The 25,873-nt window shown below is 41.3% G+C and overlaps 1 protein-coding gene across 6 annotated transcripts in view; it reads left to right on the top strand.

Annotated features, from left to right (window-relative positions):
* The window catches only part of palm2akap2 (PALM2 and AKAP2 fusion), a 64,770-nt gene that overhangs the window by 24,401 nt on the left and 14,496 nt on the right, over nt 1-25,873 (top strand). For 5 of the 6 annotated variants that reach the window (XM_058064548.2, XM_058064546.2, XM_058064549.2 and 2 more), the window contains 5 exons: nt 4,914-5,028; nt 5,106-5,127; nt 6,790-6,915; nt 8,025-8,852; nt 15,591-15,664. In XM_058064548.2, coding sequence (XP_057920531.2) covers nt 4,914-5,028; nt 5,106-5,127; nt 6,790-6,915; nt 8,025-8,852; nt 15,591-15,664 — 1,165 coding nt within the window. Of the gene's footprint in view, nt 1-4,913; nt 5,029-5,105; nt 5,128-6,595; nt 6,638-6,789; nt 6,916-8,024; nt 8,853-15,590; nt 15,665-25,873 lie in introns of those variants that run through there. The other variant, XM_058064552.2, reaches the window with a different exon arrangement.

Raw genomic sequence — 25,873 nt, 5'->3', positions numbered from 1 at the left:
CATAAACCAACTTTAAGACACGCACACCAGCCTTCAAGACGGGGCAAAGAAAGAGGGGGCATTGTGTAAGGATACAGCGGACATCGCCTGCGAGGACAAACATTGAGTGAGAGAGTGTGGCAGTGGGAGTTTTACAAAAATCCCTATCATTACACGAACAAGCTAAGTAAACAAGAAAGAGCAATACAGCAGTAAAAGGCCCTTTCACAATGTGGCGCTGACCTGCATGTACCCGTACTACTTTTGGACCGCTGCTTTTTCACCTTCATTGGCATATTTAGCCATCATTATAGAGCAGCGTGAGTAGTTTCTATTTTTATCAGATACTGTATTGTACAGTATATTTGGCATAGTGTATTGCCGCTATAATTGCTCGACATTTTCACCCTATGGTTTGTTTCTTTGTCACGTGGTATTTTTGAGGGAATTGCATTTTGTGATTGGGTAGTGATATAAACAAGTTTACTTTTTTTTGTTTATGTTGTCATGCATTCCTAATCTTTTACCGATATGGACATCCTGTCAGTTATTTAGCAGAATAAAGCATCGCTCCTTTAAGCTGTATCCAAAGTATTCCAAAGAAGACAAATGGAGCCTCTGGGACAGTCTGCCAGAAGCAAACTATACTTTGAAATAGCCTTTTCCAAGTTGCATATACGCTTTGAAAATCATCTTTTCCCTCACAGCGTGACGCACTGGAGTTTAGATGGTTTCTCTGTATGGTTACCTCTTCCAAGAACTTAACATTTGGGGAACCGAGGTCGTTAAAACTTTGCTCCGTGGACAGTTGAGAACTCTAGGTTTATGATGTGGTAGGGGCCCACTGCTTCAAAGTTTAAATGTTGGGAAAAAAAAACATTTTGTGTTCTCCGGTTGCATTTGGCCAATTATACTGCGACGGCTTTATTTCTTTTAATGCAGACTTTGAACGAAACGCAATAGCAGTGAAAGCAAATGGCAGCTGCTAACTTTGGCCCGAGAAGTGCTCGAGGGTCCAATCGCTGAAATGTGACCTCCGCTCACGGGCAGCACTCATTGCCATTACAATGACTGTAAAGGGCAGATTAATTCGTTGCTGGGTTGCAACCATGTGACCTACAGGCAGACTGCATCACTTCGAGCAAACATGCAGCATAATATGGCCACATACAAACACGGTACCTTTTCCCTAATGGGTTTTGAGTTTTTCCTTGCCCTGATGGGGGTTCAGATCAGGGATGTCGTCTATTGTCTATCACAGGGGTGGGCAAACTTTTTGACTATATATTTTACACGTAACAGTCCACCTGTTATTATTGCATCTGTAAAATTGTCATGCAATCTGCTATTATTATTTATTATTTTATATTTATATTTAAATATTTTAAAAATAATAAAATATTATAATAATTACAATAAAATTAAAATAATAATTATTATATTATTATTATGTAAAATATGCAAATATAACAATAATATTATATATAATTAATATAATAATTAGCATTAATAGTTCTAATAATAATTATAATAATCTAATACTCTAATAATAATAATAATTATTATTATTATTATGTGCTTGTGTCCCTTTTTTCAGGAGCACTTTGTAAACAACAGACCATGTCAAAAAACGAAATTGATAAAACCATCAAAAGGTTGGCTCAGGCCATGATGCCAGGTTGTATGTTGACTTTAAATGAAATACTTAAAGATAAATAAAGATTGGGCGGGCCGTATTCAAACACTTGGCGGGCCGGATGTGGCCCCCGGGCCGTAGTTTGCCCACCCCTGGTCTATCATCTACTGTGTCTACTGTTGCCTGCTTGTTAAGCCCTTTGAGGCTCTTTTGTGATTAAGGGCTATATAAATAAACTTGACTTGACTACCTTTGCACAATACTTGGCATATTAATGTAAATAATGGTGCATGCTGTTTAAATTATATTCTGAAATTGTGTGTGTGTGCATGGTGTGTTGCATAATGAATGCAGCAGATGAAAACAGTACTTCGAACATCTGCGTTCATACACCAAGTCATTCTTGTATGTGTCCTTCATCGTTGCAGTTTTTCCATCTGGGTGGAACAATTGATTTGTAAAAAAAACAAAAACAAACAAAAAAATGATGGGTTCAAGTACTGCCAGTGTGGCACATCCTACAAATATAATTTAACAAGAAAACAACAAGCACATAACAACAAAAACGGAGAAATCAGAAGTAATTTCACAAGAAAAAGTCAAAATATGAAGAGACAAAAGTCACATTTTTAATAACACACAGTATTGCTTTACCTCAAGCCTCTGTATCTCCAACACATGTGGGTATGCGCACACAGGCTGTCAAACCCGCACATAAAATCAGATATGTACGCTTCCCCGTCCTGTATGATGCGGAAAGACAGGCGTATCCATGGCAACTGGCCTGCGGTTGACTAACAGGGTGGGGTGGCGACGTCACATTTCTCTTTTTGGATTATATTCTAAGGAGGTGGCCATGAGAAATGAGGATGGCAAAAGCTATTTCTTTGCTTTCACTCCAGTGCTTAATATAGTCACTAGGGGGCGCCAAGCACAAATACTATTGACTATGGCTGACTAGTTCACATCAACAGTAATAATACCTTGTTGTTGACTGCTATAATTAGATTCATGATAAGTACAGTATTATAACTGTATTATTATACCTCTTTATTTTGGATAATTAGCCTATTTCATTGAATAGATTGCCTGATAACATTGAAACCGGCTTGTTTGGAGTCATTTTATGCAAGTGGCAAATTGGTCTATTAGATTTTTCATGTGACCGTCAATGGAAAACGTTCAGCCCCATCGAGCTATTCCACTAAATCTGTGTTTATCCCGCCTCATCACAAACAACAATATGCGAAGGACTCTAAAAATGCTTCATAAAAAAATGTCCCCTGGATAGACAGTCAGCCAAATACAACAATGAATTCTGCGTATGGTGCTGAAACCAAGAGTGACCTTTGTTTATTCTGGAAAAGTGTAGGAAGAGCAATTGTTTATAGCCGTGTAATGAAGCTCAAAGCCGTCTTTTCTTCACACATAATTACGGCACATGCATTCCACGCATCCCTGAGGAGTAGACTGAAGTGTTGCAAGTGTTGGCAGGCTGTGAGGAAGCCGCCATGGTCCTCCTCCCTGACAGCTTCCTCGTATTGTTGTTGCATCCACCTTTTAATGTGTGTGCGTGTCCTTGTGTGTCTCAGAATGAAGTGTGTGGGATCACATCTTAAGCCAAATATGTATTTTTTTTTAAGTTTACGGAGTTTAGCGTAACACTCATATTCCAAAAAATTTACAAAAAATTATTGATATGTTGAATTTTGTAGTGGCAGTCGAAAAATAACCACCAAAAGCACAACACATTATGCAATTAATGTTTGCTTATTCATTCATTTTCTACCACACAGAGATGGCCGAGGGTGGAATTGAACTCGGGTCTCCTTTTTTTTTTTTTTTTTTTTTTGAACTCGGGTCTCCTAGCTGTGAGGCCTGCGTGCTAACCACTTGTCGACCGTGCAGGTGGTGGCAGTTAATGCTTGCTTATTCATTCATATTCTACCGCTTTTTCCACACGAGGGTCGGGGCGGGTGCTGGAGCCTATGCTAGCTGCGGGGTACACCCTGGACTGGTGGCCAGCCAATCACAGGGCACATATAGACAAACAACCATTCACACTCACATTCATACCTATGGACAATTTGGAGTGGCTAATTAACCTAGCATGTTTTTGGAATGTGGGAGGAAACCGGAGTACCTGGAGAAAACCCACGCATGCACGGGGAGAACATGCAAACTCCACACAGAGATGGCCGAGAGTGGAATCGAACTTGGGTCTCCTAGCTGTGTGGCATGCGCGCTAACCACTCGACCACCGTGCAGCCCTATTGCTTGCTTAGGTTTTGTTAAATCGTATGAGTTCCTGGTTGTTGAACTGCATGTGAAATTGCTCCCGCACATCCAGACAAGCGCTTAAGTGATTACTTATACTCTGAAAGGCGGCAAATAGGATTAAGACTCCAGAATGTTTGGGATGGATGGTGTAATTCTTCTGCCATCATCTGGGATTAATGAACTCATTCAGAATTAAACTGCTTTAAACCGTCACAACATGATTGTGCTGTGTTGCAGATATTGTGCAGTGTTGTAACTGCAGCCGACATCTGTATCCACATCAGTCAGTTGGGGTTGGGATTGTTGGGGTTGTCATTTCGGCTCTCATCAGACTAGGATTCATCAGTTCATGACTAGACTAGGTGGGACTGAATATAGTACAACTCTAGTCTGAGAACTCGATGCAAGATCCAGTGTATTTATCTTCTACAGGAGGAGGTACATTGGTACATTGGTACATTTTGGGTTGTATTGTTTACATTATGATTCCATTCCAATGTCATGACGGACCCACCTGAAATGATAATGCCTTGTTAATTTGTTATATGCTAAATTAATCCTTTAGTAAGGCATTCTAGAGACAAAGATGGCTTCTCCAAATTAACATAGATGGCTTACCTCACTCCTGTCAAAAGAGATTGTTGGGTATGGGGCGTCCCGTCTAGGGTGTACTATGTCTCAAAGTGTGGGCATCAATCAGTGCGTTTTAATGTAGATAACTGGCTTGACATCCTTTTGTGTCATGTTCATCTGCCACATTGCTGTTATTTCATGATGTCCATACTGTCCATTATAACGGCCTGTGTCGTTGAACGCCACATCCTAAAATGGAAGCTTCCTTATAAAAGATGGCAATGAGCTCAGATCCAAGCCACCACTGCTGACAAGACTGTAATTGACTCGACTTCACTGTCACACAAACCTTATGTTTCCAATGTAGCCGACTTCTCAACAGCTGCAGGATTTGGGTCAACAATCAATCAAAAATGTTTTTTTTTGTGCGTGTTTGTGTTTGCAGGCTGGAATCAGAAATCGGCACACTTGAGAGTGAAGAGTCTCTGATTTCTGCTAAAGAACAAATTCTACGAGAACGCTTGAAGGAGACGGAGCGCTCGATAGAAGACCTCCAGAAGGTACGATTCATTCATTGGACTGAAACTGGGGAACTTTGTCCTGTAATAAGATTATTCTTGTCTCTGTTTTCCCCTAGAGTTTGATGTCCCGTGATGGAGGTACGGTCAATGTCACACATGCATTATATCACATACAGTAAAGTCTTGTTATATCGATATCGGTTATAATGAATTACTACTTATTATGATACTATTTTCATTTCCCGGCAAATTTCTAGTCTTTTATGATATAATTAGCTCCGTTAGTACGATACCCGGTTATTATGATAATCCGGTTACTACGATGCCCTTTTCATCTCCCGCCAGCCAATTTGGTCTGCTTATATCGATACAAAAGCAGCTTAAATCAATCTTTGCTTAAGGATTTCAATACCAAAAAAGAACACGGCGAACGGCTGCTTCCAGTCAACTTTATTTTTCACACTTCCACCACCAGAGCACAGCACACACACACCGATTCCCGCACTTCCTGGTTCACAGGTCATGCTCAACCCGCCCCACATAGCTGGCCAAACACATGCCTGCAACAGAAGAACCAACTGACATAGCATACACACCTATTCCAACGACGACACAAGCGTACAAATACATGTATTTAATTGTTCTATACTATAGAACAATGTCGAGTGCATTATTGCCCACTTTTAACGCAGTTCGGCGCAGGATCGGATATATGGATAGTCCGGTTATATCGATATTTTTTCCGACTCCCCAGAATATTGATATAACAAGACTTTACTGTATAGGGATGTCCGATAATTATCGGCCTGATATCAGCATACGGGCTGCACGGCGATCGAGTGGTTAGCGCACAGACCTCACAGCTAGGAGACCCGAGTTCAATCCCACCCTCAGCCATCTCTGTGTGGAGTTTGCATGCGTGGGTTTTCTCCGGGTACTCCGGTTTCCTCCCACATTCCAAAAACATGCTAGGTTAATTAGCGACTCCAAATTGTCCATAGGTATGAATGTGAGTGTGAATGGTTGTTTGTCTATATGTGCCCTGTGATTGGCTGGCCGACCAGTCCAGGGTCAGCATGAAAATATGGTTGATTCCACCATGGGAGATATGTTATGTTGCACATATCGATATCGGAAATTGAGAGTTAGACAATATTGCCTTATCGATTTTTGGCAAAAAAATCGGACATCCCTAATTATATTCATCCTTTGTTGTCTTTATTGTTTTCAAATGTGTGTGCATGTACATGTCTACGTGTGTGTGTTTGTTTGGATAATAATCTCGCTGAGACAGGGCCGATTCGGGCCAGAGAGCGCCCATGAACCCTCAAACACACACACTGATTGCCACGGACAGAGCACACAGACACTAAAACACACACACACACACTCACACACCATGCTCAGCAAGACTATTGATGCTCGCACTCGCACAAGGCCATGACTCTGCAGCCTGCAGTCGCTGGCTTTATCCCCCCGCTATTCTCTAAAAAGCCCTGTAAGCCCCTGCCGCTTTGTTCTTCACACCAAACACACACACGAGTAAAAACACACACACACACACACATGCTTCTGCTGCATAAGCACTTGAACCTCTGGGGTGCTACAGTTGCCGTGGACACAGAAGTGAGACAAGGACAGTGAGACGGTGTGTGTCTGTGTGTGTGGAAGGGATATGCATCACTGATGTGTGTTTATTTGTGTACCCAGCGTGCGTGTGTGTGTGCGTGTGGATCACTCTCGGCCTCTTAACATCACACTAACTATCTCTCCGACCACCCCGCCCCTTTGTGCTCTTAGAGGCCACCGCCTGCACGTCCGCTCCTCTCTCGGACTGCGCGGACCTCCATCCCGACCACCTCGCCCCGGCCACGTTGCCCCGGACCAGTCCACCTGCGCCTGCAGAGAAGGCCGCTCCGAGACCCGGTAAGGTTGGAGAGGACGGCAAGGAAGGTGAAGGGGGAAGAGGGGGTGGAGTGAGGGAGGAGGAGAGGGCACAAAGGGTTTTGGGACACGGCCAAGTTGGATTACACACACACGCACACACACACACACACATACATACACAGCACAAAGACATAGATACGACTTGGGCATCCATGCTTATTAAAATCAATTAAAGCGTGATGATGTAACATGCTTGATTTTTTGTTAGTAACTATTTATTTTATGAGGACTAAAAAAGGATGAGTTTTTGGTGCATGTCTTTCTAAATGAGTAGCATTTATTTTGAATAATTTATATTGTATCATTTAGTGCTGATTCTATTTTTTTAGATTTTTTTTTAGATGTAATTATATAATTTTATTATATTGTTTATATTATATATATGAATTTTATTATATTTTCATTATATCTGTATTTACTGCAGTCTATTATTTACCGGTAAATCGTGGTAAAATGTTTTTTAGAATTTTTTTATTTTATTTATTTATTTTTTTAACATTAAATACCACTCTTACTTTCTGGGAACTATACTAATACATATATATTTTTTAATAATTGTTAAATTAAAGTGCAATGGACAACAATCTGGGTACAAATAACGTATTTTAATCAATATATTAACCAGTGAATGGTAGTGGAAGGATTAAGGAAGGGGCTTTTCTGTTCCCGGTGCATGTATAAAGTCATGCTTGGATGAGTTTGGTGTGGAAGAACTTGATAGACGTCAACTTCATCCGTATAGTACTTTTTTCCCCCACTTTTTGTTCTAGCGTGTTTTTCAAAAACTACTGACTATTGCGTGCTGAACTGGACTAAAATAAGTCAGTAGTACAAGATAAAATATGGAAAACGTGCATAAAAATAACAATGAAAATGCTCAGTTATTGAAATAATAATAATAAAAGTAATACTTTTTATTTGCATATGCTGTGGCCTGCAGGCTACCAGCATGAAACCCTGGTGATTTTTATCAGTGTACTATGCCCCCATCTTCACGCTTCACACCCTCCACCTTCTCCACCCCCCCTCACTCTTCCTTCACACCCCCACCCCCTTCTGCCTCCACCCCTCCTTCCCCCTTCTAACAGCAATGTTTGCCATGGAGATCAACGTGCAGCATGACCCTCAGACCGGCGAGCAGCGCATCCTGTCGGCGAACCGCGTCAGCCCCTCGGAGGCGGGGACGCGCGGCATCAAAGTCTACGACGACGGCAGGAAAGTCGTCTACGAAGTCACCTCCTCCGGGGGCGTGTCCACCACTTCCATGGAGAATGGCTGGAGCTCCTCGCAGGTCGACCAGCTCATCCAAAGAGCAGCCAGACCGGTTCGAGGGGGTGATGACAGGAAGGGTCAGGTGTTGGTGACCCCCGCCGCCCCGCAGGCTTACGTGTCGCCGGCCGATGTGAACGATCTGTCCCCGCCATCCTGCGCCCCGCCTTCCATCCCGTCTAGCCCGCCTGCACAGGTCACACTCCAGAGGGAGACTCGGCTCGGCATGATGCCCCCATCCTCCGCCCCCATCATGACACAGCCCGGCCCGTCGGCTCACCCGGAACCAGAGCTCGGGTCCTTTCCCCAATCCGGCGCCGAGCACCCAGTCACCATGGTGTTCCTCGGCTACCAGGACCTGGAAGACACAAGCGAGAGCAGGCGGCTGCTGGGCTTCGACGGCACCGTGAAGGCTGAGGTGGTCCTCATCGATGAAGACGACGAGAAGTCCCTGAGGGAGAAGACGGTCACCGACTTGTCCGTTATCGACGGCACGGCGGCCGACCTGGTGTCGGGCCGGCCGGTCACGTCCGAGGCCGCCAGCACGGAACTCTCATCCGACGGCCGCGAGCCTGACAGCGCCGCCTCACCCCCTCCCAACCCCGACGCCAACAAAGCCCCGCCTCCTGGCCTCACCCCTGCTACAGGTACAGACAAGAGGAAACGCTGCAAGTGCTGCATAGTCATGTGACTGAACCTTCTGCTTCCTTTTTTATTATTATTATTATTATTATTACCCACAACACCCCTCTTTCCCCTCTGTCTCTGGATGGTTACTAACCGAAGCCCCGCCTTCCTTCTCCTCCTGGGGACTCTGAGCGGCTGCCGCACTCACGCACATGCACGGGGTCGTCTTTTGACTTTTTACGCCTTCACTCAGCCATGCTTTTATGCCAACATGGTCGCTCTGTCCTCTTGACACACACCTTCGGTAACTCACCTGTTGCTATATCATTTATTATTATCATCAGTACACTTTACTACGCACATCACACTGAATTAGCAAATCTGTTTTTTACAGTAAAGTCTCGTTATATCGATATCGGTTAAAACGAATTACTACTTATTACGATACTATTTTCATTTCCCGGCAAATTTCTAGTCTTTTATGATATAATTAGTTCCGTTAGTACGATACCCGGTTATTATGATAATCCGGTTACTACGATGCCCTTTTCATCTCCCGCCAGCCAATTTGGTCTGCTTATATCGATACAAAAGCAGCTTAAATCAATCTTTGCTTAAGGATTTCAATACCAAAAAAGAACACGGCGAACGGCTGCTTCCAGTCAACTTTATTTTTCACACTTCCGTTCCGTTCCGTTCAGTTCCGGGGTGAATTATGTCCCGGTAACCGGTAATCACTACAGCGTAAGTTTATTTTTATTTACTGTAGTACAAAATGTATTGTAGTACAAAAGCATGCTAGATACGCAATCCATGAACTCAAGGAGAAAATTACATGCCATATCAAAGATCCGCCCACTTTTAATGCAGTTCGGCGCAGGATCGGATATATGGATAGTCCGGTTATATCGGTATTTTTTCCGACTCCCGAGAATATCGATATAACGAGACTTTACTGTATATTTATAGTCACATATTTCTTCCTTGCCTGTCAATTCTTAGCCCACTAGCTTATGTCACACACACACACACACACTTGCACGCAACCTCCAAATAAAAGGCATGTGTCTTAGCAGGATGGAGGGCGGGTGGAGGGTCCTTGTTGCCTTGGTTTCTTCATGTGCCTCTGTATTCTTCCACAATCACAGTCCTCACAAAACAATGGAACAATTAGTCTTCTATTCCACTTTTCATTTCATTTAGCTCTCTGTTATCGCAGCATTCGTTTCATAGACTCTCCCGAGATGCTTCTCTCCATGGGAAAGAAAGCAAGGTTGTTGTTTTGTCCCTTCATTGACTGAGTCCACTGGTGAAGTCATTTCCTCCCATTCAATCACTTCCTTGCTCAGCAGCCAATGAGAAGCTGTGAAACACTTGTAGGAACGATGCAGCCATTTGCTTTCTTAGCGTGTCCAAGAACTAATGAGCACATTTGCAGCGAGGAAACACCGCCAGTGAAAACACGGGATACTGCCGATAGCATGCACTAGTGATGGGCAATGCCCCATTTTTTACTAAACACATGAGAAATACTGTGCATTTAAAAATGTATACACATATTAGTCAATAATAAATTAAAACATTTATGTCTACATAATGTAATCTAAATATGAAATCGACAAAGATTTCTTCTTCAAAAAAATCAGGGTAATATTTTTGATAAATATTGATTGACTTCAATTCTGAAATCTGTATATTATAGTACTATTCGACTCTTGTATTAAATGTATACATTTTATAGTAATTTTTTAAAATTATTTGACAAATAATAAATTATGTATAATAAAACAATCTTATATTAGAAATATTAAATGTATATATTTTAAAATAGCATGATAAATAATAAATAGTAAATAATAATAAATAAATAAATGCATCTTTAATAATAAATATTAACTACAAATTATTTTAATTAATTTTATAATTATTTAATAAAAAATAAATTATGTATAATTTAAAATATATAATATTAAAAATAATAAATACATATATTAAAAATAAAATGACAAATAATAAATGAATAATAATACACAATTACATCTTTATTAATAAATATCAACTATAAATATACAACAAAATTGATTCGCCCATCACTAGCATGCATACAAAATATTAATATTGATATTTCCAATGTTCATTCGTGTCATTCGCAGCAGAGGAGCACCACAACACTGCCACCTCGTTTATAATGGTGCTACCGTAATAATCAAGACCTGGGTGACGTCTTTTCTATAAATATATTGTAATATCATATACAGTCCACTGTAAAGGTCATTTCCTTGGCTGGAGGTCAGTCCCTTACTGCTTAGTGCTCATGAATGCCTCAGAGGCAACAGATAATTGATATATATGAGCGTCAGAGCAATAATATTACAGTATTCCCTCAAATAGTGGACCACATGAAAGAACTGAAATCATGGTCAAAAGTGATCATTTCTGTTTTGGGGCATTTTATCTTGGACCAATCAGCTTATTTAAAGTATGCTGTTATTATTATTATTAATTAGAGTGCGAGACTAGTGTCCAAAAAAATGATAGGAACAGGTTCTTAAATGAGGTTTTCCAAAATAAAGGCCTGAACATTCTTAAAAATGGCACTTAATCCTTAAATCCACTACTCAAAAAAAACGCAGATGCTATATTGTTTATGGAAACTTACTCACTATGGAAATGGTTTATACTGCATATGTAAAAATAAATCATAAGAAAAATTCTTAAAAACAATATTGATATACAGCCATCCCTCATTTATTGCGGTTAATTGGTCCGAGACCCGACCCGTCATAAGTGAATTTCCGCCAAGTAGGATTCAGTATTAATAAAGTGAATATTTCTGAAGTTAGAACATAGAAAAGCTGTTTATGACTTTATGTGGGTCATGAAATTATTTCACATGAAATAACACCCAATAGTCACTTTTACACTTCTCGTATTCTTTGTTTACATCACATCGCACAGGCTAACGGTATCACTGCAGGGACGTAACAGATGACCACAGCTAGCACAGCAAGCTAACAAGTTAGCCTATGTATTCTAAACCTAAGAAAGCATTTCAAACGCAGTGGGGAAGAAGGACAAAGAAGCCAAAATATTACCACTTCCACAAGGAATGAGAGGAGAACCTTTTTTTTTTCTCCACTCGATCTCAGCCATGGCATGTGGGTTCGGCTCTGCAGGCTCAGTAGCCAGTCTCCATGCATCGGGATAGGTAATGTCTTTTGGGGGTGGGGTATGCAATATAGCGAGAGAGCGATATTCAAACCACGACATAGCAAGGGACGACTCTATATTTATCAATGAAGTGCCATTATTTGTGGAATAAATTCTTTACAGCCAATCGATGCTGCGCAGTTGAGTAAAAGACCTGAGGAATACGGTATTCCAGGCACGTTTAGGCTCAAAATGAATTAAATCCATGATATTGTAGCTTTCAGTGGTGCTTGTGTGCTTCAAATCTGTACTCTGTTCATGTTTGGAACAAATATTATGAGTGGAAAATGATTTCTACCTAAGACGACAACAAATACAGTAAAGTCTCGTTATATCGATATCGGTTAAAACGAATTACTACTTATTACGATACTATTTTCATTTCCCAGCAAATTTCTAGTCTTTTATGATATAATTAGCTCCGTTAGTACAATACCCGGTTATTATGATAATCCGGTTACTACGATGCCCTTTTCATCTCCCGCCAGCCAATTTGGTCTGCTTATATCGATACAAAAGCAGCTTAAATCAATCTTTGCTTAAGGATTTCAATACCAAAAAAGAACACGGCGAACGGCTGCTTCCAGTCAACTTTATTTTTCACACTTCCACCACCAGAGTGCAGCACACACAGCGGAAAACACCCGTCCCTCACGCCTACCCCTCCGGGTGGCAACACCTTCCCTATCGATAGTTCCGGGGTGAATTATGTTCCGGGGTGAATTATGTCCCGGTAACCGGTAATCACTACAGCGTAATTTTGTTTTTATTTACTGTAGTACAAAATGTATTGTAGTACAAAAGCATGCTAGATACGCAATCCATGAACTCAAGGAGAAAATTACATGCCATATCAAAGATCCGCCCACTTTTAATGCAGTTCGGCGCAGGATCGGATATATGGATAGTCCGGTTATATCGGTATTTTTTTTTTTTTTGACTCCCGAGAATATCGATATAACGAGACTTTACTGTATATACACATGCCAATCATTCATTTCCTTCTGGAAATGGTCCCATTAGTGCTGAGTTGTAGTTTCTGCCTTAAAAGTAGACTTTATTTAGCGGGATTCCTGTGTAGATAAAGAATGTAAATACTGTATGCGCCATAGCCTAATCAGCGATTCATTTATTTTTCCACATCTATAGAAAAGGAAACTATTCTAGACATGTTTACATGTGCAATGATGCCATATGAGAAGAGCTTTCTATATTTTCATGCTACGTCACCGTCTCCCACTGCTAATTCCTTCTGCAGATGTGTCATGTTGACTCCTGACCTTTACTAACCGTTAGCAACAGATTTGCATGGTTGCCCATTAACTGCATGCTAAACTGATTTTTCTTTGCACACCCCCCCCCCCCCCCCCGCCCTCCCCACACCAACCAAAGTTTTTTACGTCCACGTTGTGACAGTCATTATTATTATCATCAAGATAATTTGGATAATTAATTGCTAAATCAACTGTATAAGTGGTGACTTTTCTTCAATGTCACAGAGACAGTTGTGCACCAACAATAAGTTACGCGGTCATCACATTCAAACATATTCTGGGCCAAATTAGATAGCCTAAACCCCACTGCCACATAGTGAAGTACACATTTACCTCTCAAGGGGGCGCCCTTTCTTCCCGTCTGCCTGCCCATGTGGTTGTATGGACTTGCAACACACACAAAAAAAGGATCCCTTTTCTACTGTTCACATGATTCCTTTCTCTCTTATTGTTCCAACAACTCACTCCAGTCTCACTCTATCACATCTCTGATGTTTGTATACTCCCTCTACTCTATCTTTACTCAAATAAAGCTGACTTTTCTCCACTTCAGCTCCTTGCTGTGTCTTTCTGGCTGTCTCTACTTTAACATTCACCGTCTCTTTGGCTGCTGACCCCAAAGATCACCAATACTCCTCCCTGCCCCCCTATCTCTTCTTGTAATATAGTAATAATAATAACCCACCACCACTAACAAACACCAATGAAGCTCATTTTGAGAGAGATCTCATTTTATGTGTTGTGGTTGCAAAGGTGCTCCTATCTTGACACCTCTCAGTATGATACAAACCGCAATCATCAATGTAGTGTAATGATAAATGAATGATAAATCATACATCTCTGCAACTGTCAAACAAACTGACGCTCTATTGCTGTTGCAAGAGCAGAATTGCAGACAAGGCCGCAATGTGGGTGGGGGAAGTTGGGACGATGCAAATGGCCTTGATTCACAGAGGCCTCAAAAATAGGTAATTATTCAAAAGCGAAAAGGGGGTGGTACCAGTGGCTCAGGATTCCTGGCTGCACCCTTGAAAAAAACAATAATAATTAAAATAATAATTAAAAAAATAGAAAAATTTAAACTTAAATTAATTTAAAAAACTAACAGATTTAAAATAATTAAAAAAAAATAGAATTAAAACAATTTAAATTTAAAACTTAAATTAATTTAAAAACTAACAGATTTAAAATAATAAAGAAATTATTAAAAATATTTAATTATTAAAAATGAATAGCCAGAGACTGTGCACACCCATGTTTTCCAACATAACTAAAAATGGATCAAATATATCAGTGTTCTTTCATCAAATATAATACAATGTCAGAAAAGATACAAATAGGAACTAATTTGCATAAATACAACTTAATATAAAAATAATATTGTAGGGTTTTTTTTGTAGTAGAGAATATAATAACTCCCCAAACTGAATGTCAACAAGTATATATTTATGACACGTTCTCTGAACATGCCGAGATCTCCATGGTTGCATAGTGATGATAAAATAAATCGTGAATAATATTTAGTCTTTTCCTGATTGGTGAGTTAATCCTGTATATTGAGGGGAGAGAACCTTAGCAAAATAAGCACGCCATTTCTGCTTCACAGATGATATTCACCAAATACAGGAACATCGGAAATCCGATGTGTCCACCGTCACCACGCGGATTAATTAGCGTGGGAAGTGCCTTGAACGCTTGAATGTTTTGCTTCAAATACACACCAGCTGCAAAGACATGGCGCCCAATGACTCAATGTGAAAAAAACGTTATCTAAAAACGATATAGTGTCCAATCATCACAACTGTTATCACTGACGTGAATGTTTTGTCAGTGTAAGATTTTATTTGGCGCTATTTTTCATGAACTCAGCTTTACATTTTGACTCCCTTGTCATTGAGCCTAGGGGGTTAGGGGGCTGTTATTTATTTTTTTCAAGCAGCCACACCTCTTAAAGTCTTCCTCCAAGAGGAGGCCCGTCTCACACTTTGAAAGCTGTGTTCTATATGATCAGTAGGTAAGTAGGAAAGTAGTAGTACTCGGGTGAGAGGCATGGTTGGCTTGTCTATAGTTTGTTTGATATTATATTTATGCTTTCAGTTTGTTACATTTTCAGTCTAATAGTGTCTCATAATACTGTAGTTTCTTGACCCACACTCACATAGCACAATCAGAGTTGCGCAGCGCTTGCATATTACTTAAATAGGGAAAAATAGACACAATATTTTTGGCTGGTTGCACTAAACCAATAATTGTGGTTTATTTATTTAATGACAGGCCATGGGGTTGCCATGACAACGACAAATGGACATCGGGCCGCAATGCCGAGCAGACATCCTCACACTGCCATGGTGAGTGTTTGTGTTTATGAAACACATTTGGTGTTCACCTTGTGTAACTCATGAAGCACAGCCCTCACAGAACGCATCTGCTTTATCTCAGAATATGATTTCATCATGTAAGTATTGGCTTTGTGTGAAGAACACATTTTAAGTAAACAAAGCTGTAAGACCCTCGGGTTGTGGAGTAATGGCACGCTTTGCTTGTTCTTTGTCTTTTGCCCCTCAACAATATGGGACAAAAAGATGTGTCGGACTTACACATGTGACAGTTAATCTTGGGGATATACAGTATTTACTGTAAATTGAAGTTGAAGTTGGAAATTGTTGACTTTGTGGATTATTTCTAAGGGTGCTGATGATTTCCTTTGTGCAAGCTCGCAACTATCTTTATTTAATTCCATTTAATTACAGCAGAGTGGAAGTGACAGCACAGGCAAACAGGCTAATGAAAGCCTCACAAGTTATTCAAGTACAGTAAAGTCTCGTTATATCGATATTCTCGGGAGTCGGAAAAAATACCGATATAACCGGACTATCCATATATCCGATCCTGCGCCGAACTGCATTAAAAGTGAGCGGATCTTTGATATGGCATGTAATTTTCTCCTTGAGTTCATGGATTGCGTATCTAGCATGCTTTTGTACTACAATACATTTTGTACTACAGTAAATAAAAATAAACTTACGCTGTAGTGATTACCGGTTACCGGGACATAATTCACCCCGGAACATAATTCACCCCGGAACTATCGATAGGGAAGGTGTTGCCACCCGGAGGGGTAGGCGCGAGGGACGGGTGTTTTCCGCTGTGTGTGCTGCACTCTGGTGGTGGAAGTGTGAAAAATAAAGTTGACTGGAAGCAGCCGTTCGCCGTGTTCTTTTTTGGTATTGAAATCCTTAAGCAAAGATTGATTTAAGCTGCTTTTGTATCGATATAAGCAGACCAAATTGGCTGGCGGGAGATGAAAAGGGCATCGTAGTAACCGGATTATCATAATAACCGGGTATCGTACTAACGGAACTAATTATATCATAAAAGACTAGAAATTTGCCGGGAAATGAAAATAGTATCGTAATAAGTAGTAATTCGTTTTAACCGATATCGATATAACGAGACTTTACTGTATATTTATTGCTTAATTGTTGGCCTGGCTTATAAGTCACTGCAAAGGCTTCGGAGCTCGTTGTTCAACTGAATAAATGAATGAAGGTCCCAACCCCAACAGAGGGGAACCCGATCCGTGCCGGTCGGCCCCCATTGTGGCGCTCTGATTGTCTCTAGAAGGGCTCAGAACACCCTGCACACTCCCGCCAACAGGACAGCCCTGCATTATTCAGCGCGCGTGCCTCCGGAGGGGAGGGAGGGAGAGCCGGGAGAAGGAAGAGCGGGAGGGGAACAGCCCGGCTGGTCAAAAGTGGCGCGTACGCTGTGCGAGCGCGTGCCACTCTCTGTGACCGCTGGCCGCTTCTCGCAACATCCCGACGGAGCTGTAAAAGATTAGACTTTTTACAGCGTTATCGGACACACAGCAGCCACGGAGGTATAAGAATTAAGGGCTACTTTCGGTAAGCTTGCTTCTATGTGCTTGAATTGCGGTCATTGTTTGTCTTTTACATGTTCCATGTATCCTCATAGGAGTGAATGATAACAAAGCCGGCGGCGGCGAGGCGACACTGAAAGTGCCGTTGCCGTATATTTGAGTAGTTACGGTAATGCAGCAGTAACAAAAATGAACCTGCTGATTGGCTTCAAAGTATGAAGGACGCTGGATTCTGCTGGAAGAGGAGGTCAGTGGGATAGAATGAGCCCTCACTGCAGTCTTCCTCTTTGTGCTCCTCATCTGCATCACTTTAACATACATTGGGAATGACCTTAACCCAGTTTTCATCCCCGCAGACTAGACACTGTCCATGTGTCTGTTGGTAATAACAACTAGCAGTTTGTCATGATTTGTGTGTACATATATCAGAAATGGCAATAATTACTGTTTGCTTAGAAGAGATGTCAAATGGGCACAATATTAGGAACAGCTGCATAATCCAATGAGATGTAGACAATGTTTGTCGTAAAACTATTGCAGGTGTAGTTTTCAGTGGTGTGTCTACTATTCTAACTATACTGCTTGGCCTCTTTTGGGCTTTTTTTATAGAAGGTACCAGGTATTATAGAACCCTTGTTCGTCAGAGGCACCAAAATACTCAGAATAATAATAATAAACAGAATAAAGGGCAATAAATGAAGTAGGTACACAATAACAACCCATTTGATGCTGTGTAAGTTATAGTTCATTTATAGTGAATGTGGAGAGGCTAACTAGTTAGCTCGGTAGCATGCTATATCTGATCCCGGGCTCACACTGGATCCGTCGCATCTTGATAGGCGGATTCCACTGAGAACGTTGTGACCAATTCAACTTGTCCGGAGGGATTCCAAGTTGTTAAGGTTAACCGTCAAGGGGACAAAAACAGCACCTTGAAGTACACCACCCAGTGACAGTCTTTTTGTACCCCTAAAGGCACAATGATGTCATGTTTTGAGTTTTGTTTAAAGTACATTTTCCTTCCCCACCCATCTTTACACCGCCAAGAACAAGAGCAGGAACAGGAATAAGAATGTTATCAATCCTGTCTTCTTCCTTCCAAACCTTTCCCTTTTCCCAGAAAGCCCAACACTGACATAATCACATCTTATACAACAGACGTGTGGCTCATAGGGCTGAAGGTCGGGAGGTGAAATGTGGTTCCGAAGGGGAGCGGATGAGAGGGGCGGACGTGTTAACAATAACAGAAAAAGCTCCAAGGAGAGATAAAGGGTGGTCCAGGTGTGAGATGGGCGTAGTCGCAGTGAGAGGGTGGAGGGTTTGTGTCGTGGAGGATGCAAGAAGGAAGTCTGTTCAGCCTCACACAGCTCCAAGTGTTGTTGACATTAACAGCCTGCTGGCCTTTCAATGGCCCATCTGTTCATGTGCCTCCACTGGCCGCCTTCCAGGAAGGAATTGCATTCACAGTTTTAATGGCATTGATGTTGTGTGATTGATACAGTTGGTGTTGGGCTTTGGACTCTGTTCACAAAAATAACATGCAGACTGTAAGTGAAGAACATGAATAGGAAAGACAACTTGTGGCCTATTAAGTGTTAGTCACCAGGAAACATGTGAGAGCACTTCAGGCAGAACAGTCCAGACGTTATATCCTGGGTGTTTTTCCCGTCTGAAGAAGCTGGTATTTTAAGTAGTTCTTTAAAGAGTCATTGTCACTTTGTGGCTATTTTTGTCTTGTATGATGGAATTGGATGTACCGATACGTCAGGATGCTGACAAGGCATGAAAACATATGATTATAAATGAAATCTGTCACAAAGTTAAGGTATTTGCCTATCATTAGCCACGTATACATGGACCCAAATATTCCAATTGCATTCGGTTTATTTGCTCAAACTGAAAGAATTGAACTTTTGTATACACATCATTCTGAAAGAAAAGTGCCAATCCGAATGAATATATAATCGGATTCACGGAGGTGGAATATTCCTTTCCCAATCCCAATCTTGTACCCGCTTAAACGGAAAGTTGTCAGGGTGCGTTCTTCTTCGTTGTGTTTTTCTTCATCTGTTGTTTATTGGCGGTTGGCAAGCAGCTTTTGTGTGCATTACCGCCATTTGTGGAACAGAATCTAAACCCTTCTATACTTTATTCAGAGGTACAGTTTTATTAAAAAAGAAAATATATATCTATATAATACATGTCCCGAGTTTAATTATAAAATATTAGCAAGATTGAATTTGATTTTTTCCTGTTTAAATTTATCCCAGGTGCGTTCTTTCAGCGCATGCTCAGATATGACGTAACACGCAGCTCCAGACGTTCTTCGGTTTTAAAAATGAAGGCGAGCAATCGGCACTGGACTGCTGCGGAAAGTTTGTTTTTGATTCAAACTAAATTTCAAGACTGGACGAAGACTGGTCTCGGAATCATCATGCAGTGATGTAATTTAGTTTTGGTTTAGGTGAGGTCAAGTCCCAAGTCTGGATAGGATCTTTAGCTCCACCCAACCCATAATCATTACACAGCTCAACAACAACAATGAAAATTAAGCATGTACAAGGTCAATTGTTTTGCATTCCATTCCAGAATGGTATTTTGTTCAGTGTTGTTGGTATTTCTGGTCTATTGAGGCAAAGAACAAGAGGGATGCAGGAAATGAAACAATGCAAGCCAACCACGTGACGACAACCGTGACACAACCTCGGCCAAGCGCTATTGTGCACAGCATCCAATTGCTATTGGTGCGCTGTGCCACGCAAGTCATTGGTTTTACACAAAGCAAAGTGCAAACGCTGACATCCATGATGAAAAAGCCAGAGAAATTACAGTGAGACAGTACATCATTGAAATGCAGAAGAAATGTGAAGGTTGAACGCAAAACAGGAACAGGCATAGGTTAAATAGAGGTTAGGATTTAGGCTTGGACTCGGGTTCAAATGCTTAAGTATCGCAGTTTTGTCAAAGAAATCGGAACATTTCTTTGGTAACCAATGCCATGCATATTTAGTGCAATATCCTTAATGTAATATCAGGGCTGTTGCTGAAAAACGCTTACTTTCTTGCTGAGTTTTCTCTCAAAACCTGCCTTTTCTCAAGACTTTTGACAGATGGATGGACAATTCTATTTAAATAACGGAGGAATACAGTAAATCTCTAGCTCAGACATGTTGGCTCATCAACTGTTTTCTTCCTGTGTGGAGTCTTCTAGCTTATGAGCTAGTTTCCTGAAATAGACAGGTGATTAGCACAATGCTGCTCTCGACGTGCACCACAGCAGAGTGGCTTAATGCAGTAAGATAGCCCCGGGAAGAGTTCGAGCCTGCCATGTTGTCCACAGGGCTTTGAGAAGCCGTCAGACAGTATGGATTCATTGGGACTGCAGAACACTTTGTGGATGGATGATAAGGTCAGACTCTAGTATCAAATCCTTCATACAAGTTTGGTTTTTATAATATATGATATTAAAATGACTTCATGTGTTGGCATAGGTGTTGAGTGGTTACGTCTTGACCCACTAGCTGTGTCTGCCAGCTAGCATTTATACAATACAGGCTTTTCGACTCATAAGAAGAGGCATTGGATGGACATTGGCTGCTGAACGAGCTAACTGGTGCTATAAAAGAAGACTATCAACACATGCTATGCAAAAGTCTTTTATCGCCCTCAGGAAACACGGAAAAAAAACCTCTCCAACAAATGACAAAGGCAGGAGAGCCTGGACAATGTTTTGCTTGGATGTAAACAAGCTGCTCCGGGAGTTGTAGCCTAGGATACAAACCCGATATTGGAACAAACTGACCAACCTGAGGTCAATGCAATGCAAGAAGTAGTCCCTAGTTGATGAAAAAACTAAAACATATCCATCCTTTCTGCAGGGGTTGCACTCTGGGACCATACACAAATGGCGAAAAATTATAATTTTTGACAGGATTTTATTTACAATTTGTAATTTGCAATTTTCCAGGAGATTCCTCATTTAACAGTAGAATCCATTTTTATTGGCCAATTCCTCAATGCCATTAACCCAGAAATCATAGATCATGGAAACTCCAAACGATCGTATTACTTTTTGCTAAGAGTACCCTGCGGTGTATTTTGCAAGGTGCATTAAGCTGTCTAAACATAGCTGCCATCCTGTTGTCACTAATCTAATCTTGCAGCACTCGGGCCTCAAGTAGTTCATTTAAGTCTAGGCTGATGTCAAGCAGCTAATTAGAGCTTAATGATTGGTTACCAGTACCATGCACAGTTGTGGCTGGGCTCAGAAGGGCTGATGATGTTTACTTTGCTAATTCAATGCGATGGAAAGGAGAAGACTCAAGAATCAACATATTGTCATACAGTGACATAACTGTAATGTAGTTGAATTGCCATCATTGGCTATGGGATACCAATGAAAATGAGCAAATATGGTGGTGTTTTGTTTTTCGAATGTGCCACAAACAACCACTAGCCACACTTTTGGCACCCCTGGTCTAGGGCCTAATTGATTACTTGATTCATATTAATCCACTAAGAAAATAATTGTCAGTTTCAGCGCTAAATAAGGGTATGAAATACCAAATGAAAATGGAATAATCCAACGATAAAATGTTCCGTTATAGGTTCCAAAATCCTTTATTATGGTATGGCAAGTCAATGTGCAAGCAATGGCTGGTTTGGGTTTTCAACTGGGGGTTATGTTGATGACTTTTAACTATAAGTACCGATGTTTTACAGTCACATGAATCAATGCACAGCATACCATTGCCAAATAAGGAACTTTAGAACAGCTTATTTCCCTGTCGCCCTTGCATCATAATTAATACGCAAAGTACACAGTGTCACCGAGTCAGCAGCCCGGGAAAAAGCACGGCTTGTTATTACTTTCCCGGTATAAATGATCATTCTTCACATAGATCTGGGCTGCAGCTGCAAAAAGCTAAACAGGCAATACTTCTACTCGGCTCAAGACATCGTTAATAATAGATGTGTGTTCAGAGTTATCCTAGACTGTGCTTTGTCCCAGTTATCCCAACACCGGTGTTCAGTGGTGGTAGTTCAGACAGGCATACGTTCCATCGTTGTCCAGTGCTGACGTACACAACTGCTACTGCAGGCTTCTCTGCTCCAAAAGAGCACTCCATGGCTGAGAGTGTTTCAAGTGTGGCATTAGCATTCAGCCTGGAGAATCTTACTTCAAGCCTGCACGTCGGACCCTTTGTTGTTGTTTCACCGAGGGGTCTTATTGGGCAGGGGGGTGGGGAGCTCTTGTGTTGAAAGAGACACAAACAGCGAGCCATGGGTTCAGACATGCGGTGCATTCCTCTTGTCACACAACTTGAAAATCCAAAGAGCAACTTAACTTACTTGCAGTCTGGTCTAGTCGCCTGACGCAGCGGCGAACTGAAATGACCGTCATTGTTATTCTTTCAGAGCGCTGCAATATGCATGGAGCTCTGACAAGATGTATAATACACACACAGGACCACTTTAACGGGAATGGATTTTGTATATTAATACTCCCTAGTGGTCTGTGTGGGATGCTACTGTTTCATCGCAACAGTATGATTTAATACTGGGTCTCATCAACCATGTAATTTATCTTATGTTAGCCTCCATTCACCCCAATTTCACCCCACAGTTATCTGCAAAGATTAGCCCAAGTCTTGTATACGTATATTCTAGGGACCTGGTACACTTTGAATACTCGTCTTTAATCAATCAGAATCAATCAAGTCTGGTTCCTTATACTATGCAGTTCATTGGCATAAATCTCATCATTACGACTTCCCAAAGACATTTGTGTGGTTTATTTTGGAGTTTCCTGATGAAGGTTTGAGCCGCACCGCACATTGTTTGTGTGTGTTGTAGTGTCGTACAGGTGGCCTTTTGTTTTTGGTGCATTTCCTGTATTGCAGGGAGGCACTTCCGTGGATAGTGCAGGTTTCCTGTTGTGATGAGGATGATGGGCTTTTATCCAAAAAGTTCCAACTAAACATTGGATTGAATGTGTTGTTTTTGTAATATAGCAAAAATGATTCCCTTTTGTATAAGGCAGTCTTCTATTCAAAAGTATGCGGGTTATGTTTTTATTGTTTGGAAATCTAGGAGAGTACTATTTAATTCAAGTTTTACTTCACCTGTAATGAGACCGGAACAAGATTACATTTCATATTTAAATAATTACAGTAAAACAATAATTTCAATGCGATATGATTCTAACGTTCTGGAGCGGTTTAATGATGCTAATAGAGGCGCAGCGAAGCTCATTTTCCAACAGACTCCTCCAGTTCCGTTCCCACAGTGAATGCTACAGGTCTTCATTTAATCCATACGTCATACGTCAATTCATAATAAAATATAGCAGAATCATACAAAAACTGAGGTTTTACTATTCTTAAATTCACCTCTGGATTAGTCTACCCCCCTTCCCAACCAACCACCCCCCCACATGCAGCCGCTACAATGTCAAGCGTGTCAATTGGTGCTTTTCTGATCAATCATGACCGACTTCCATGACATAAGACTGCTATGGGCGCTGCTCTGTATCGACCCGACAGCAGTGACCCGCACATATGACTGTAGCGCTGCGTGTGCTCTTGTCGTCTTCTGAAAGCCGCTGATACTGGCGTGATGACCATCAGTGGCATGTTTAACGATCCACCGAGGGATTGAACAATAATTAGGTTACTGTCCCATTTTCTGGCTGGTTTATTTTTAGCTTGGCCACTCAGAGAAAGGTGCCTTTCCAAGGGGTTGCAGTGTACATGTTTTTCTACATGGGTTCTTGGTAGCAAAAGCGGTCAGAATATATCATAAGCATTAAATTGATGTACATAAATAATGATTTAACCAGTCTGGCACATTGGAACTGCTTACATACATACTACATTTTTGGGGCAGTATTAGTATCCTGGAATGTTTACCTTCTGCATGGATATGGCGTGTTTGAGGTAGGACTTTAGCTGTGTGAATATCCATACCTTTTGTGTACACATTTTTGTATACTGCATGCATTCCATTCACTGCTCTCCAGGTGTTTCCACAGTTTCAGTTTCCAGTTCAGTCTCTGCATGTAGTGTGATATGCACCTCCAAAATAATCATCAAGCTTCCTGTCTTCCTTATATATAACAATTGACAATTGCATGTATGTATAGTAGCAGGAAAATTCAATTCAGCAATGTTATATCGCTAATTGGTGCTGTACATTGGAGGAAAGTGTTTCCATGTCGATGTGATGCCTCTGAGCAGCAGAGAAAGTGAACCGTGACTCCGCTCATCTCTGGTTTCAACTCAGTGTGATCTAATTACCAAACACACGCAACACAAACACACGTGTGTATAGCTGATAGTCGGACACGACACCCCTTTATACACCGCTGCAATCTATTTGTATTGGTTGGTAGTGGGGGGTGAGGGTGGGGTGGTTAGATGGCAACAATTTGAGTGAAGAAAACATGAAAAGCCAAAGGTCGTCCCTCGCTACATAGGAGTTCGAACAGTTTTCAAAAATGTTTTCATTAATAAATAGTCGCATTTCCGTGGTTTACTGTGGCCTATTATTAGTCAAAAAACTAACATGAGACAAAAACGAGAAAATAAAACAACAAAAAAAGGTTCTCCTCCCATTCCGAGTGGAAGTGGTATGTTTTTGGCTTCTTACTTTGTCTTTCTTTCACACTCCGTTTCCCACAACCCTTTAAGATTAGAATAAATAGTTTGGAGGCTAACTGTTGACCTCGGTAGCATGCTACGCTTAAAGCAGCCGCTGTCTCTTGTGTCCCTGCAGTGATATACCATAGCCTGCAATGTGTGCAATGTGATGTAAACAAAGAATAGGAGTGTAAAGGTGACTATAGGGGTGTTATTTCATGTCTACAGGGCTCTAATAATTGTAAAAAGTGTATTTAGAAAATCTTTGCGATGAATGGAAACTATTCCATTGATTAATGGAGCCCACAGCAGCACGCTCTGGTCGTTGAGAAGAGCATATAACGTGCTTTCAGAGTTTGAAGAAGCCATTTGTCACACGGGTTTCAATACACGCTGTATAAACTTGTCATGTTGTGGCAACACTGATCCTTCCTGCTACATCTTCTTATTCTCCGGCAGTCCAGGTGCGTACGAGGGGTGTGAGGAAGCCCAGTTATGATGCCACCTACTGTTCGGAGTGGTAAAGACAAGCTACGTTCACAGACAGTACCGTTGTAATGTGTTTATGAGTAACAACCACGAATGTATGAGGAACACTGTATACCATTTTCAAGCCTCAAGCCCTCTCACACTGGATTGAAGTTTAAATGGAAGTTTGGGAGCTTTATGAGGGTATTTCAATAGACCTTCATATGAGGCTAAGTCAACAGCCCGACGGTGATGGTGACAGAAGAAAATACCATTAGCCTCTTATCATCTCCTCCTTTCTTCACTCATCATTTGTTCATCAGCGGGAAAGTGGGAGGGGCTTGATTTTAAACAGGAAGGGAGGAGTGGGCAGCAGCAGGGTGGATGGATGGTTGACGTGCCTGCACAGAAGGGATCTTTGTGCGTGAGGGCATCTGGAGAAGTGAGCGTGCGTGTACACACACGCACACACATGCTTGTGCGCCATGACATCACAGCGTAGCAAGCGGCCAGCAGGAATGCTGCTGAGAGAGGAGAGGCTTTGTGGAGGAGAGGGAAAGAGACTGGAG

Source organism: Doryrhamphus excisus, linkage group LG10, assembly GCF_037039965.1.
Source record: "Doryrhamphus excisus strain RoL-2023G ecotype Guam linkage group LG10, RoL_Dexc_Guam_v1.1, whole genome shotgun sequence".
NCBI classification, from domain to species: domain Eukaryota; kingdom Metazoa; phylum Chordata; class Actinopteri; order Syngnathiformes; family Syngnathidae; genus Doryrhamphus; species Doryrhamphus excisus.
This window is presented reverse-complemented; position numbering and strand designations above follow the sequence as displayed.